The 13,297-nt window shown below is 37.3% G+C and overlaps 1 protein-coding gene across 1 annotated transcript; it reads right to left on the bottom strand.

Annotated features, from left to right (window-relative positions):
• Window positions 1–496: 496 nt before the first annotated feature.
• On the bottom strand, window positions 497–12,811 carry LOC131150898 (uncharacterized). Its single transcript, XM_058101963.1, has 3 exons — window positions 12,159–12,811; window positions 3,082–3,173; window positions 497–1,381 (listed from the first exon to the last, which is right to left on the bottom strand). Exons 1-3 carry the CDS (start codon window positions 12,306–12,308, stop codon window positions 973–975), a joined length of 651 nt encoding a protein of 216 aa, XP_057957946.1. The 5' UTR covers window positions 12,309–12,811; the 3' UTR covers window positions 497–972.
• Between the last annotated feature and the right edge of the window lie 486 nt (window positions 12,812–13,297).

Here is a 13,297-nt window from a genome sequence, read left to right on the forward strand (position 1 = left end):
AAAAAGAGGTCTATATAAACTTTGTCAAACATTCTGCCACTAAGAAAAATAAGTGTTATAAGAGATGACAAAGAATTTACAATTCAAATTGAAAGGCAATTTTAATTATATTTAAATATTTTAATGTAAATATTTAAATTTATGTCTATTGTTTAATAAGTGCATGTTTAGTACATAAGAATGGAATCCAATTTGTTACTAGATTTTTCATTACTTCCATTTAAATTCATTCAATTCTATTCTTTAAACCAAATGTGACATTGATACTTAATTTTTGTTAAAATATTTAGGCTTGGCTAAATACATTTTAGTCATCTTCTGATTCAATAAAAATGTAACTGGGAAAGTGGGAAAGTGGGATTCCCTAGCTCTCACAGACCTAGGATATAGTTGGGACAGTCTCTCCCAGGCTGCTGAGGCATATATTATCGGCATAAAGCCAAACATAAAACGCTAAGGAGTAATAAAAGAGAGTACACGGATAACAAAAATAACATTTTTGTGCAAAGAAGAATTTCTGCTTGCACTGATAACAAAAAGTAAGGTAAAAAGGAAAGGGATTAAAATTCTCCTGTCCAATGACACTTTACATGAGTATTTGAGAGTTGAATGTTGAAGGGGGCAAAAAAAAAAGGGAAAGAAAGAGACATTAGAAAACCCATTTGATGGTACTTCCAATAGATTTGATACGCGACCTGGTAAAATCTCACAACCTGAAAAGGCATATAGTCACAAAATCATTATTAAAAAATGGGTTTAAAGCATTTAATGTCAATTTCCTTGCATTCTCTTTGAAAATCAGAGAAGCATGAGAGCAGCTTCACCAACACTTGCTCAAATCCCGACTTTTAAAACCCTAGTTGGCATTTTAGGTTTTTTTTTTCCGCAACTTCGTAATTCTTGAGAAGTATTTTCCTTATAACAGCTGAGAGAACTGGAGAGAATGCCAAAATAACACTTGGGAAGGGTCAATCATCCACCTTGACCTTCTTTTTCTTTCAAAGCCAGAACAGATTTGATCCATTGCTTCCAAGGAGCATCCTCTTGTTGCTCCACCCATGATAGGAAACAGCTATCCAACAGGCAAAAGAAGTTGACATAGAGGAGTTGGTATCTCACAGGAATAAATCGGAAATTAGCAACCTGAACAATTGGCCATACTCCACCCTCTAAAATCAAGGCCGGTAAAAAATCCCTCTTCACATCTTGCTTAACTTGAGCAACACTTTTTCCTGTAGAAAAGCCCATGTAACTGAAGAACACAAGCAAATCCAAGGGCCCAAAAATGATCCCATCGACAGCTACCTTAGTAGCTACAAACCGAAACGAGTTTGGTTGCAACCTAAGTCGCAATCTTATAACTCGGTCCAAAGCTTCATACCTGCAAGAAGAGAAGAAATTGATGAGAATATTTACTCCCTCTCTCTCAACGTACTTGGAAGGCAAACTGAACAGCTCAAAACATTTATATGTGACAAATTCCAGTTCCACCTTGAAACTGTCATTTGGGCATGGGTGCAATATTGCTTCCTTTTACATCGAAGCAACTTTACCTTCTGCTTGCCTTCTAAGCAACATTACCTTATATGTTGCATAACTATTACATTCTTCTTCATTATCAAAGCACTTAAAACTAGATGTTGCGTTCATCTAAGACAAAAAATCCATCCATGCTAATTCATTTTTTTCTTGATTTTAAACTTGTTCATGCAGTTACATCTTCATTATACAACACTTTGCAAACAACTACACATAGGTGGTCCTACAAAATTCCCAAAAGCTCCCACTAAAATCCCAAAGAAACCAATAATAAAGCCTCTTTAATACAGTGCATACTCATCTCTTCCAGATCTGACTCCAAAAGGGTGCATGTAGGAAGGTTCTGGAAAGAACGCAAGACCCTTCAAACACTTTGAAAATTTAAAATTTACCCTCTTCTTGTTCTTCCCCACCATCCTCACCCCCTCAAAATCCTACTCATCATGTCCTGAATTTATTTATTTATTTGTGTAAAAATAACACCTGAAAATTTTATCCTCAAACTTGATCCAAATATAATAAGAAAAACAGCACAAAGGGTGCCCTTGAATGGTCATAGTTCCCACTTGCAAAAGCTCAGCTCCAATAACTTCATAAACTCTATGAGGAGGATCAAAAGTGAGACCAAATGCAAACGCAGTTGAAGCTAAATTTTTTACACGGAACCAAAATATACCTAATAAACAGGTCAGCAACACATCCATATAATTCATTTTAATCCCTAAGAAAGTGCATGATGACTGACATGATCCATATAATCACTGTTCTTGACTTAATTTGCCAGAAAATGTTTTTTCATTGCAAAACATTTATATTTTTAGCAGAGGGTACACCAGCAAAGTGTGCTTAAAGATTGCAAAAATGATCAAGTTCGATAACAGATCTTGATTTGCATAAATGTTTGGTCAATTTCTTTTGTTACAAAAAATTTTCAGCATTAAAATTTTTCCTCTATATAGATTATGACAATTTCATGATTTCTATTTTCCACATCCCTCAAGATCCACCTTACAAAATTTCCACAAATCATTCAAAATTCATCAAAATCTCAAAATTTTGGCAAATACAAGATTTGCATAATAACTACTATTTAACTGATATATGACTTTCATTCACATTGAATATTCATATGATGTATGAAAATTATTGCACCTTATACAGCACATACCTGCCATTGATGCATTTCATCTATAATATTTTATTTCTATATTGCATTATTATGCTTATTAATAGTTTCTAAAGGTTCATAAAGAAAAAAATAATCCATCCTCTAATATTAATTTCCACCATTTTGAGAAAAAGTGAAATGAAAATTGACATTGAAATTTTGCAGCCAAAAAATCACATTTTAAGAAAAAATTAATAGAGTGACAAAAGCCTAATATCAGTGATCTTAAAGTGTTGTTTCATTGAGAAGAGCTCTTTTGAAAGCTAGCAGGTAGCAGGTGATAGTTGTAAAATCCACAAGTTAAGAAGAATCTTTCATGATGGCACACTACAGCCGCTCGGCAAGGGTATTTATGAAGAGTGAAAAACACTAACCAGAAGTGGCCAACAGGTCCAACAAATCCAAATCCAAACAAGCTTGTAGTAGCCACTCGTTTCCAGTTGATCTTTAGTTCTTTATCTTCATCCTATTGTTCAAAAAAGAAATTATCATCCCATCATTGAATAAGCTAATTAACAGCACTTACAGGAATTTATGCATAAAGAGAAACTCTTCATCGCTAACAAACTACTAGGAAGGAAATTGAAAAAAATAAGTCATGAACATCTTAGAAAAGGCCATTGAACATTAGAAAATAGGCCATAGTTTCTAGAAAAAAAAACAAGTATAATTGCATAAATTTTATTTTAAGATGCTATTTTTGTCTTAGAAAACCTAACAATAAGAATATTCCCAACCTAAGTAAGTAACCTAGCGCTTTTTCTCTTTTCTAGGTCAAGACTAATCAACAATCTTTTGAAATCGTTTCACATCAAACGATTGCATGGCAAAAAACTAACTGACCAGACAACACATTTTGAAATGACACTGCTGCGAAAAAATAAAATATAACAAAATAAAATCCGATGCAATCTAACCATTGTAAATTTAACATAATATCCTGATAAATTTAATGTGTGTGTGTGTGTGTGTGTGTGTGTGTGTGTGAGAGAGAGAGAGAGAGAGAGAGGAATGAGAAAACTGGGAGGCTTAAGCCATTTTGTTTTTTTTAACTTGAAGGCTTGGTCACTGTGGTAGCCTCCTGCAGTATTTATATTCAAATATGTACACAAAAACCATAATAACCGTTAATCCAATGCACTCAGTAACCAACACACTCCTCCTCAAGAAATATAGATATATATATATATATATATGTCCTCAATTTGTTACAGATGAACTTCACCCAGGCACCTCCTAATGACTTAATGAACAAATCAGCAACAGCAAGGTACTCCTCTAACTTCACATGGGTAGTCTTGGTTATTTTTTTTAGAAGTTTCTCTCTAACAAAATGACAATCAACTTCAATCTGCTCCATCTTCTCATGATCTAGATTTGGGGCAACAAGGACTCTTGCTTTATCCTCACAAATTTACTTCATGAGTTGGAAACCCAAGCAGCCAAGCTCCTTCATCCAATGTATACAAATGCAAAGGCATAAAGTGAGGCTTTTTAACCCTAGAGAGGCACCTCAAGGCATAAGCTTCTTGGGATTTTTATCATTTTTTTAAAAATATAGAATTATATACTTAAATTAAATGAATATCGAAAAACAAGGAAAAATTAGGAAAATTTCAAGCAGACTTGGAAAAAAAATATATGATTTATTTGTTGGTCATTCTAAGCACAAAAAAAATTCATTCAAGTAAGCCATGTTAAGAGAATCAAAAGAATGTGTGCATAATCCAAATTGTTCATTGAGTTAAAATTGTGTTCATGATCCAAGATGCAACTCTCAATTATTATGAAAAAGTTTTGATTAAAAGTACTAATGGTCCACTCAAATTAGAGCATTCCTTAATCCTTTCATACACACATCTAACTAAATATTGCTAGCCCCAGTTCAGTCACTAAAATCTAACTTCAAATTCACAAACCCAAAATGTGTAAGCCTCAAACAAGAAAGTGCAAGAGGTGCACCTTTTTTTAAATACACGCATAAGACTAGTTGGTTCCATTATCTGTTTTTTGGGAGTTCAGTATTTTATACCACGCCTCAATGTGTTCTAGCATTCCTTATCTTGAGTAGGTCCTAGATTGCACCTTTTGAAACATTCCTTTGAACATTTCATCAACCAAATCAACTCAAAGTAATATGAGCCATAGTCCTTACTTAGGTTCATCCTTATACCTTGCAACCACAATTTGCTTCTTACTATGTCAAGACACCAGCTTTCCACCAAACAAACACACTATTAGTAGCAGACCTTCTATCAAATAAAGATCTAGCACAAATTGTGTTTTATATATCCTTATATTAAAATATGTACATGATTCTCGTATAATATACATTGAACCACATCACTGTTGAACTACATCAAGATATGCACAACTAAATCCCAAACTAGTCCACCAGTCCACAGTGAGTACAAGCTGGAAATCGGGACAATGTCTTTTTTTGGGCATGATGTTTGGTGTACCCAGTCCCCTCTCACCACTAATTTTCCTTCTGTTTTCAATCTAGCCTGCGATGAAGATGCTTCAATCAGCGGTCGCCTTTAGTTTATAGAGCATGAGTTCTCCTCGAAAGTTCCCTTGGATAGAAATGTCCTTGGTTGGGGAGCTAACTCCCTCACAGAATCTTACGGGAGCTTGCACAAAACCCAATATCAGAATACTTCTGATGATCCCAAGTGTATCCTGGATAAAAATGGTCATTTTCTGGTCAGATCCTATTACGAAATTCTCACTCTTCTGCAGTTACCAACAGCAATAACCCTTGGAAGCCTGTCCGGAAAACCACAGTTTTTTTTTTTTTTTTTTTAGCAAGGCAACTCTTGGGAAGATTCTTATCATTGGCAACTTGCAAAACGAGAGATCTGGCCAGTTCAAAGAGGTGCTAGTCGTGTCTGAATAATGCTGAATCAGTCAAAAACACATCCGCTTGCACTGCTCCTTGACCAAAAAATTTTGGAATCTAGCTACTGCTCTAACCAGGCAGCAGTAGGCTACTGCCAGAACAGTGAAGATGAGTTATGGGCTCTGAAAGGAATCACTCAAGCAAGGATAGGAGGAAGGTTTTGCCCCGCATTCGCCTTGCCAACTTACTGCCAGAACAGTGAAGATGAGTTATGGGCTCAGAAAGGAATTACACAAGCAAGGATAGGAGGAAGGTTTTGTCCCGCATTCGCCTTGCCATCTTTTGGGCTGTGCGGAGGGAAAGGAATAAGAGAGCTTTCAAAGGAACAGCTACCCCCCTTCATGCTGTCAAAGACAGATGGATTGGCACTGTGACTAGTTGGCAGTTAACACAATGGTCTGGTTGTGAGTGACACTCATGTAATGCTTGCGTTTTTTGACACCCTGTAGTGTGGGTGACTTTCTCTTTGTTGTTTGTTTTTGGATGGCATCCCTTGCCCTTTAATGAGATCTTCCATGAACTGATAAAAAAAAAGAGTATATAACCCAGTACTTATAAGACATCTTCCTAACTAATCTTATATATTGTCCAAGATCTATCAACAATTTCACCATCATTTGTGACTAATTTAGAGTTGGGATCCATAGGTGTATCAATTAGTTTATGCGCTAATACCCCTGCTTCACTAAAAAAGTCAAGCACATTTCCTTTATCATAGAAATATCCTCAATTGTGATTTGTCTACTCCAATGCCCAATAAATATTTCAATTATCCCAAATTGGATTTGGTGCATAAGGGCCGCTTCAATTCTTGCATTCCTTTACTATCACCACCTTTGTCACTATATCCTCCACGAATTTCTATCAACATAAGTGATATGCATAATCAATTGTATTTTTTACATATCAATATGATCGTAAAAAACAAAGTGATCTACTTCACACCTTTGAAGGCCAAATTAATCACAATTTCTCAGTATCTACGAAACCATGCTCCGTCAGGGTAAGAAAAATACATTCAAAAATTTCATCACAAATCAACCTTGACCCCCCCCCCCCCCCTCTTCCCCAAAAAAAAAAATTGCTGGCAATGGCTCCATACTTCCCCATGCAGATTATCAAGGAAAAAGGCATTTTTAACCAAATACACCTAGTAAAACACTCTTTAACATAGCCAATCTGCCAAAACTAAGTGACAAAAAGTATTAAGCACAAAAGAAGCAGAAATTAAAGCAAAAAAACGTTTCCTTCGAGAAAGCATTAATTCTATAGGACTATGACAATAACCCTTCTCCCAGACAAAGTTTATGACTTCACACAACTTACAGAACAGTTTATCATCACAAACTATGTTAAGAGAGATATTGAAGAATTCAGAGTCTAGAATTTGGCGAGGAAGAATAGAATTGAAAGAAATATTTTCTATATTTTCAGGATGTATTTACATTGTGCAGTGCTCCTATTTATACAATTTCTTCATTAGACAATTAAAGTAAATCATGTTGATTACACCAATTAAGTATCCATGTCTGGTGGTTTGACCAATCTCAAAAGAGAATTTCGGTCTTCATTGCCACATGGTGAATCTTGGGTTGCCTTGTGTGTATGATCTTCTTATGGAAATCATGTTATTTCCTTAACACCCCCCCTCAAGTTGGAGTAGATATTGATCATACTCAACTTGCTCAGTAAATGGTTGAATTGTGTGGGTCCGAGTGCTTTTGTGAATAAATTCGCAGGCTGCTGACTTGTGGGTGTGTGAATAGTGTGAATAACTTGATTTTGGATCTTCTCCCGTACAAGATGGCAATCGATCTCTATATGTTTTGTTCGCTCGTGAAAAACTGGATTAGATGCGATGTGAATAGCTACTTTATTATCACAATACAGCTTGATTGGTTGTAGGTGAGCTATTTGGAGATCTGTCAAAAGTTGCTTTAACCAAGTAATTTCACAATAGGTTGATGCCATAAAGCGGTATTCTGCTTCAGCTAGGGATCGTGAAATTGTTGTTTGCTTCTTGGTTTTCCAAGAGATTGGTGATCTTCCAAGTAAAATACAGTACTCAGTAACAGATTGTCGAGTGTCTCTGCATCGAGTCTAATCAACATCACAGAATGCATGTAACTGAATACCACTAGAAGCTGACAAAAGAATTCCTTGCCTAGATGACTGTTTGAAATAGGGCAAAACATGATGTGTTGCATCCAAGTGGGAAGTTCGAGGCTTATCCATGAATTGGCTCAATGTGTGCACCGCATATGCCAAATCTAGTCTAGTAATAGTCAAATATATCAGTTTCCTAACCAGTCTTTGATATGAATATGGATCCGAGATAAGTTCCCCATCCATCTCACTAAGTGCCAGGTTTGGTTCCATTGGTAGATTAGACGGTTTTGCCCCAAGGAAACCAGTCTCCTCAAGTATCTCCGAGGCATATTTCCTTTGTGATAGGAAAATTCTAGTTTTGGAACAAGCCACCTCTATCCATAGAAAGTATTTCAAGAGACCAAGATCCTTCAGTTTGAAGCATTCTCCCAAGTATTTTTTAAGCCCATTGATCTATTCCAAGTTGTTTCCTGCCAAAAGAATATCATCTTCATAGACCAAGATGATGGTGAAACTTGTTTCGTGGGATTGGACGAACATAGAGTAATCTGCTTTAGATTGCTTATATCCGGCATTGATAAGTGTGAAAGATAATTTAGCATACCACTACCTAGATGCTTGTTTGAGGCCGTATAAAGACTTGTTAAGCTTGCAAATCCTGGTCTCCCTGTTTCGTCTAAAGCCAGGAGGAAGATGCATGTAAACATCTTCATCGAGATCACCATGTAGAAAGGCATTATTAACTACAAGCTAAAAAAGGTGCCAATTGTGGATAGCAGCAAGAGCGAGGACAGTGCGAATCGTGACCAACTTGGCAACAGGGGCAAAAGTTTCAGTGTAATCAATCCTTTCCTTTTGGTTGTAGCCTTTGTCAACAAGGCGAGTCTTGTAACGTTCTACAAATCCATCAGGATTGTATTTGATTTTGTACACCCATTTGCAGCCAATGGGTCGCTTGTGGGGTGGAAGAGGAGTCAAAGTCCAAGTGTGATTAGCTTCCAAGGCATCAATCTCAACACGCATGGCAGCACGCCACTTGGTATCCTACATGGCTTGCAAAAAAGACTGGGGTTCTTGTGCAATGGAGATAGCAGTGGTGAAAGCACGGTGTGTAGAAGAAAGGGAATCATAAGAAATAAAAGCAGAAAGAGGATAAAAAGTACCTGAAGAACGGACTGCCGCCGAGCCAGATGATGGGATAGGACAAGAAGGGAGTGCTTGTTCAACATGAATCCAAATTAGAACAAATGCCAAAAATATGTTGTGAAAGTAAAGACAAGACTTTATTAGATAAATGATCAAGTCAGCGATGCCATAGTTGGGAATTCGATGTAGCCACCTGACAACGTGCAGGAGATGGCTTGTGGAAGTAGTACAACCCATCCTTCTCAGTGCCCTATCCAATCATCCTCATCAAGCGTCGGTCCTGAATAAAACACAGGTGTGTAGAAAAAATGATTAAGCAATTGAGATTTTGACTTACAGGCGAACAAAAATGAGGTTAAAATGAAAGGAAAGAACACAAAGAACATTTTTCAAAATAAGGGAAGGAGAGAAAATGATGGATCCAATATGTGTTACCATAGCATGAGAACCATCATGTAGTCGTACTGTGCGACCAGAAATAGGAATAGAATAGGTTAAGTCAATGGGAGAGCGCACCATGTGATCGGTGGCTCCACTATCAAGAATCCAAAGACTTTCGGAAGAAATATGGGAGAATATATCCGATAAAGACTCAATCTTACCTATATGGTTTGCCATAGGCGATGACTGGGAGTAGAGCAAGGCTAAAAGCTGTTAGCATTGATCCGGAGTAAAAGGAAGACTACTAGTGGACGGATCGTTGTTAACGGAAGAGACCTGGTGTGCACTTGGTTTGGAACTGGAGCTAGTTTTATGGGGTCCAAATGGGAACCCATGGATGAAGTAGCAGCAATCCACAGTATGACCTTCTTTGTGACAGTGAGTACACTTTGGTCTAGGTTTGTAGAACGGCTTGCCATCTTTTTGGGTGGGGAGAATACCTTTTGTAGTTAATGCAACCCCATCAACAAGTGAGGGAGTTTGGATGTCCCATTGACAATCTTCTTGAAGGACTAAACTGTAGATGCAGTTGATTGTGGGCAAAGGATCCATCAAGAGAATCTGGTCGCAAATTGCACCATAGGAGTCATTAAGTCTCATGAGGAACTTCATGGTGCCTTGGTACTGTTGGTATGGAACATCTCCCTTGAAGAGATTAGATTGAAGAGACGACAACTCATCCCATAGCAATTTCAGCCTTGTAAAATAGGTGGCCACAGACGTATTACCTTGAACAAGATTATGGATTTCTTGTTCAAGATGATACATCCTAGGACCATTAACTTGAGAAAAATGTTCCTTCAAATCTATCCAAATATCTCGAGCAAGATCACAAAAGAGAACACTAGCAGAAATTTCTTTTGAAAGAGAGTTGAGCAGTCATGTTTTTACCATGTTATTGCAACGATTCCATTGTCGACACTCGGCAAAAGAGGTCTTGGAGGGCTGGGATATGGTACCATCAATGAAGCCGACCTTGTTCTTGGTACTGAGGGCAATGACCAAGGATTGGCGCCATGTGTTGTAGTTGGTTTCAGTCAAGAGATTGGAAACCAAGACGATGCCAAGATTGTTGGAATTACTGAGATAAAAAACATGAGTTGGATTATAAAAATTGTCGGTGCCTGCAGTATTGGTAGCCATGGAGACAAGCAGAAGATTTTTTTTTTTTCAAAGATAAATATGGGTATATGGCTATCTGGGCTTTAGTGCTGTGTGGAAATTAGTGCACCCACGAGTAACCTTAGTATTTGTACAATTAAAAATTAAGAATATAGGGGCAGCATAAAAGGAGATTTGAGAAAGGTAAGGTGTAGATTTGAGATTGATCAGCAGGGATATTGTCGGTGGTGGCGAGAACGGATGGCGGAGGAGAGCTGAGGGTGGTAGTAGCCATCGGGAGTTAGAAAAATTGCAGAGAAGATCTGCACGTAGTCTGGCAATGATGATCTGATCTGCGTTGCGTCGAAGGAGGTAGAGAGTCATTGATCGGAGCCTGAAGAAGTGGGTGCCGGAGAGATTGGCAATGAAGCGTGGAACGGAAGCAACGGCGGCGAGCAAAAAGGAACCGGCGATGGTGGAGAGAGGGAGAAAAGAGAGAGAGAGAGGCGCAAGCGGCTTTGCGATCGACAATCAGCAATCGGTGATTAACATCGAAATCCTAATTTGGCTCTGATACCATGAAGAAATTCAGAGTCTAGAATTTGGAGAGGAAGAATAGAATTGAAAGAAAGATTTTCTATATTTTGCAGTGTGTATTTACATTGTACAGTACTCCTATTTATACAATTTCTTCAGTAGACAATTAAAGTAAATCATGTTGATTACACCAAGTAAGTATCCGTGTCTGGTGGTTTGACCAATCTCAAGATAGAATTTCGGTCTTCATTGCCACACGGTGAATCTTGGGTTGCCTTGTGTGTATGATCTTCATATGGAAATCTTGTTATTTCCTTAACAGATTTTGCCCCAAAAAAGTAGGCATTTATTTTAATAATATGTAATTTTCAACATAATACATTTTCCAGTTCAACCATACAAAACAAAAAAATCAAGAAGAATGAAGTTTCCAGAGGGCTAAATTTTGCAAGGCTCCACAGTCCACAGGAAATCAATATATTTATGTAAACAATAAACCATGAGTTGCCGAAGGGGGGAGGGGGGGAACCTTTATCGGTAATGAGAACAAGAAAATATTCTATATTGGGGGTTGAAATACATAAATGTATTAAATGTTCCAATCATTTATAGTAGTCAACTAAGCTATTTGGCAATAAAAGAGAGAATAAAGGCTCAATATGATTTCATCGATAGCCTAACTGAGAGAGTGGCAATGAAAATTACAAAGCCATTTTTGAGAAATCAAAACTAAAAGAAAAGATGGAAAAACTAATGCAGAAAGAGAAAGAATCGAAATTAAAATAAGGGATTTCAATTGCACAGACGTGGGATACATTATATAAAGAAAAAAAGAAACAAATAAAGATGCGCATTTGCCCAAACCAAAAATTAAATAAAATATTTCAGAGGTCATCAAAAAGAAAAATAAAGCAATTAAAACACAAATACCATTTCCCTAAACAACGGCACAAAGCAAGTAATTCGCAAAACGAATAAAAACACCCGGAAAAGTGCCCAAAAAAGAAAATTGACAGCCAAGCAAAGAAGAAAAGCACAAACAATAGATATAGAGAAGAAAACACAGATGCACATTTGCCCAAACGGCAAATTGGAAGACGAGATTTGAAGATGCCCATTTGCCGAAACAGTGAACAATAGTCAGACACACATTAATTATGCGGGAACGATCCACGAAAACAAAAGACTAATTGGTTGTTGTTCATGGCTACTTACAGGAATTTGACTGCGTCTCCGGGCTGTCGTGTGAGTGACGGTCTGAGCTGCAACATCACCAAATCCCCAGATAACTCCCGAGCTGATAATCTGCGTCTTAACCGGATGAACCGCCAAACAATTCTGGTACCATTTCCACAGCTTCAACATGTCCAAAGGGGAGAGAGAGAGAGAGAGAGAGAGAGAGAGATTGCAAAGTCTCGGCTGAATATTCAGCTAGTTACAGAAGCTTCGGTCACACCGAGAGAGAGACGGGGAGGGAGGGAGGGATGGTGCTGTGTTGAGGGAAGCTAGAAGACAGGAGGCGTTGAGACGTCAATGAATCGGGCTCCCGTTTCGTCCCTTTAAAAGAATTAATCTACACTACTTTTGGGAAAAAGTGAGAGAACGCGGGAGGCTGCGACCGAGGCCGAGGCTGCTAATAATAATAAAAGCCATGGGGTTGCTCTGCTCTTTGCAATTGGCAATTGGCAATTGGCAATTGGCAATTGGCCTTGATTCTTTTCGTGGTTTTACGGCAGTCTTGGATTGGATGCCCTGTTTTCATGAGGAAACCCTTCTTTTGAGGACTTCCGTTTGAAAAACAAAAACAATGAAAAAGGAAATCAAAGTCAATTATAATTCTTCACAAATTAGTCATGAAAGTGTTTCTCAAAAACACTTCAAGAAAGAAGAAAGAAAATTAAAAAGCAATAATTGTCATTTGGGCAGTCTTGTGAAACTATTGAAAGGTGATTAATATTTTTTTTTTTTTCCCTTTTTGGCTAAAACTATTGATTGAGAAGACTTGAATTTTGAGTAGAGAAGTAAAACTTCGAGTTGAATTTATTTTTTACTTTTTGACAAAAGAAGATGCAAAATTATTGATAGGTGAATCTTCGTTACAAAGAATTTTTTAAAAATATTTAAATTTACTATCTTATAGGTTTGTCTAAACGTGTCCGGTTTAGGATTTTCATGTGAAAGATGTTGACTTCGACTCTTATAAGAAAGGTTTAAAAGGGATATGAAATGATAAATGTGCTATCTAAGCCGTGGGTCTGGATTTCCAATGGACCAAGAAAACTCTTTATTGCTCAATTAATATGTACTGAGAATTAAGGAATCGTTATGGTCTTATTCCCAAACACATCCAAGTA

The sequence above is a fragment of the Malania oleifera genome, chromosome 3, assembly GCF_029873635.1.
Source record: "Malania oleifera isolate guangnan ecotype guangnan chromosome 3, ASM2987363v1, whole genome shotgun sequence".
NCBI classification, from domain to species: domain Eukaryota; kingdom Viridiplantae; phylum Streptophyta; class Magnoliopsida; order Santalales; family Ximeniaceae; genus Malania; species Malania oleifera.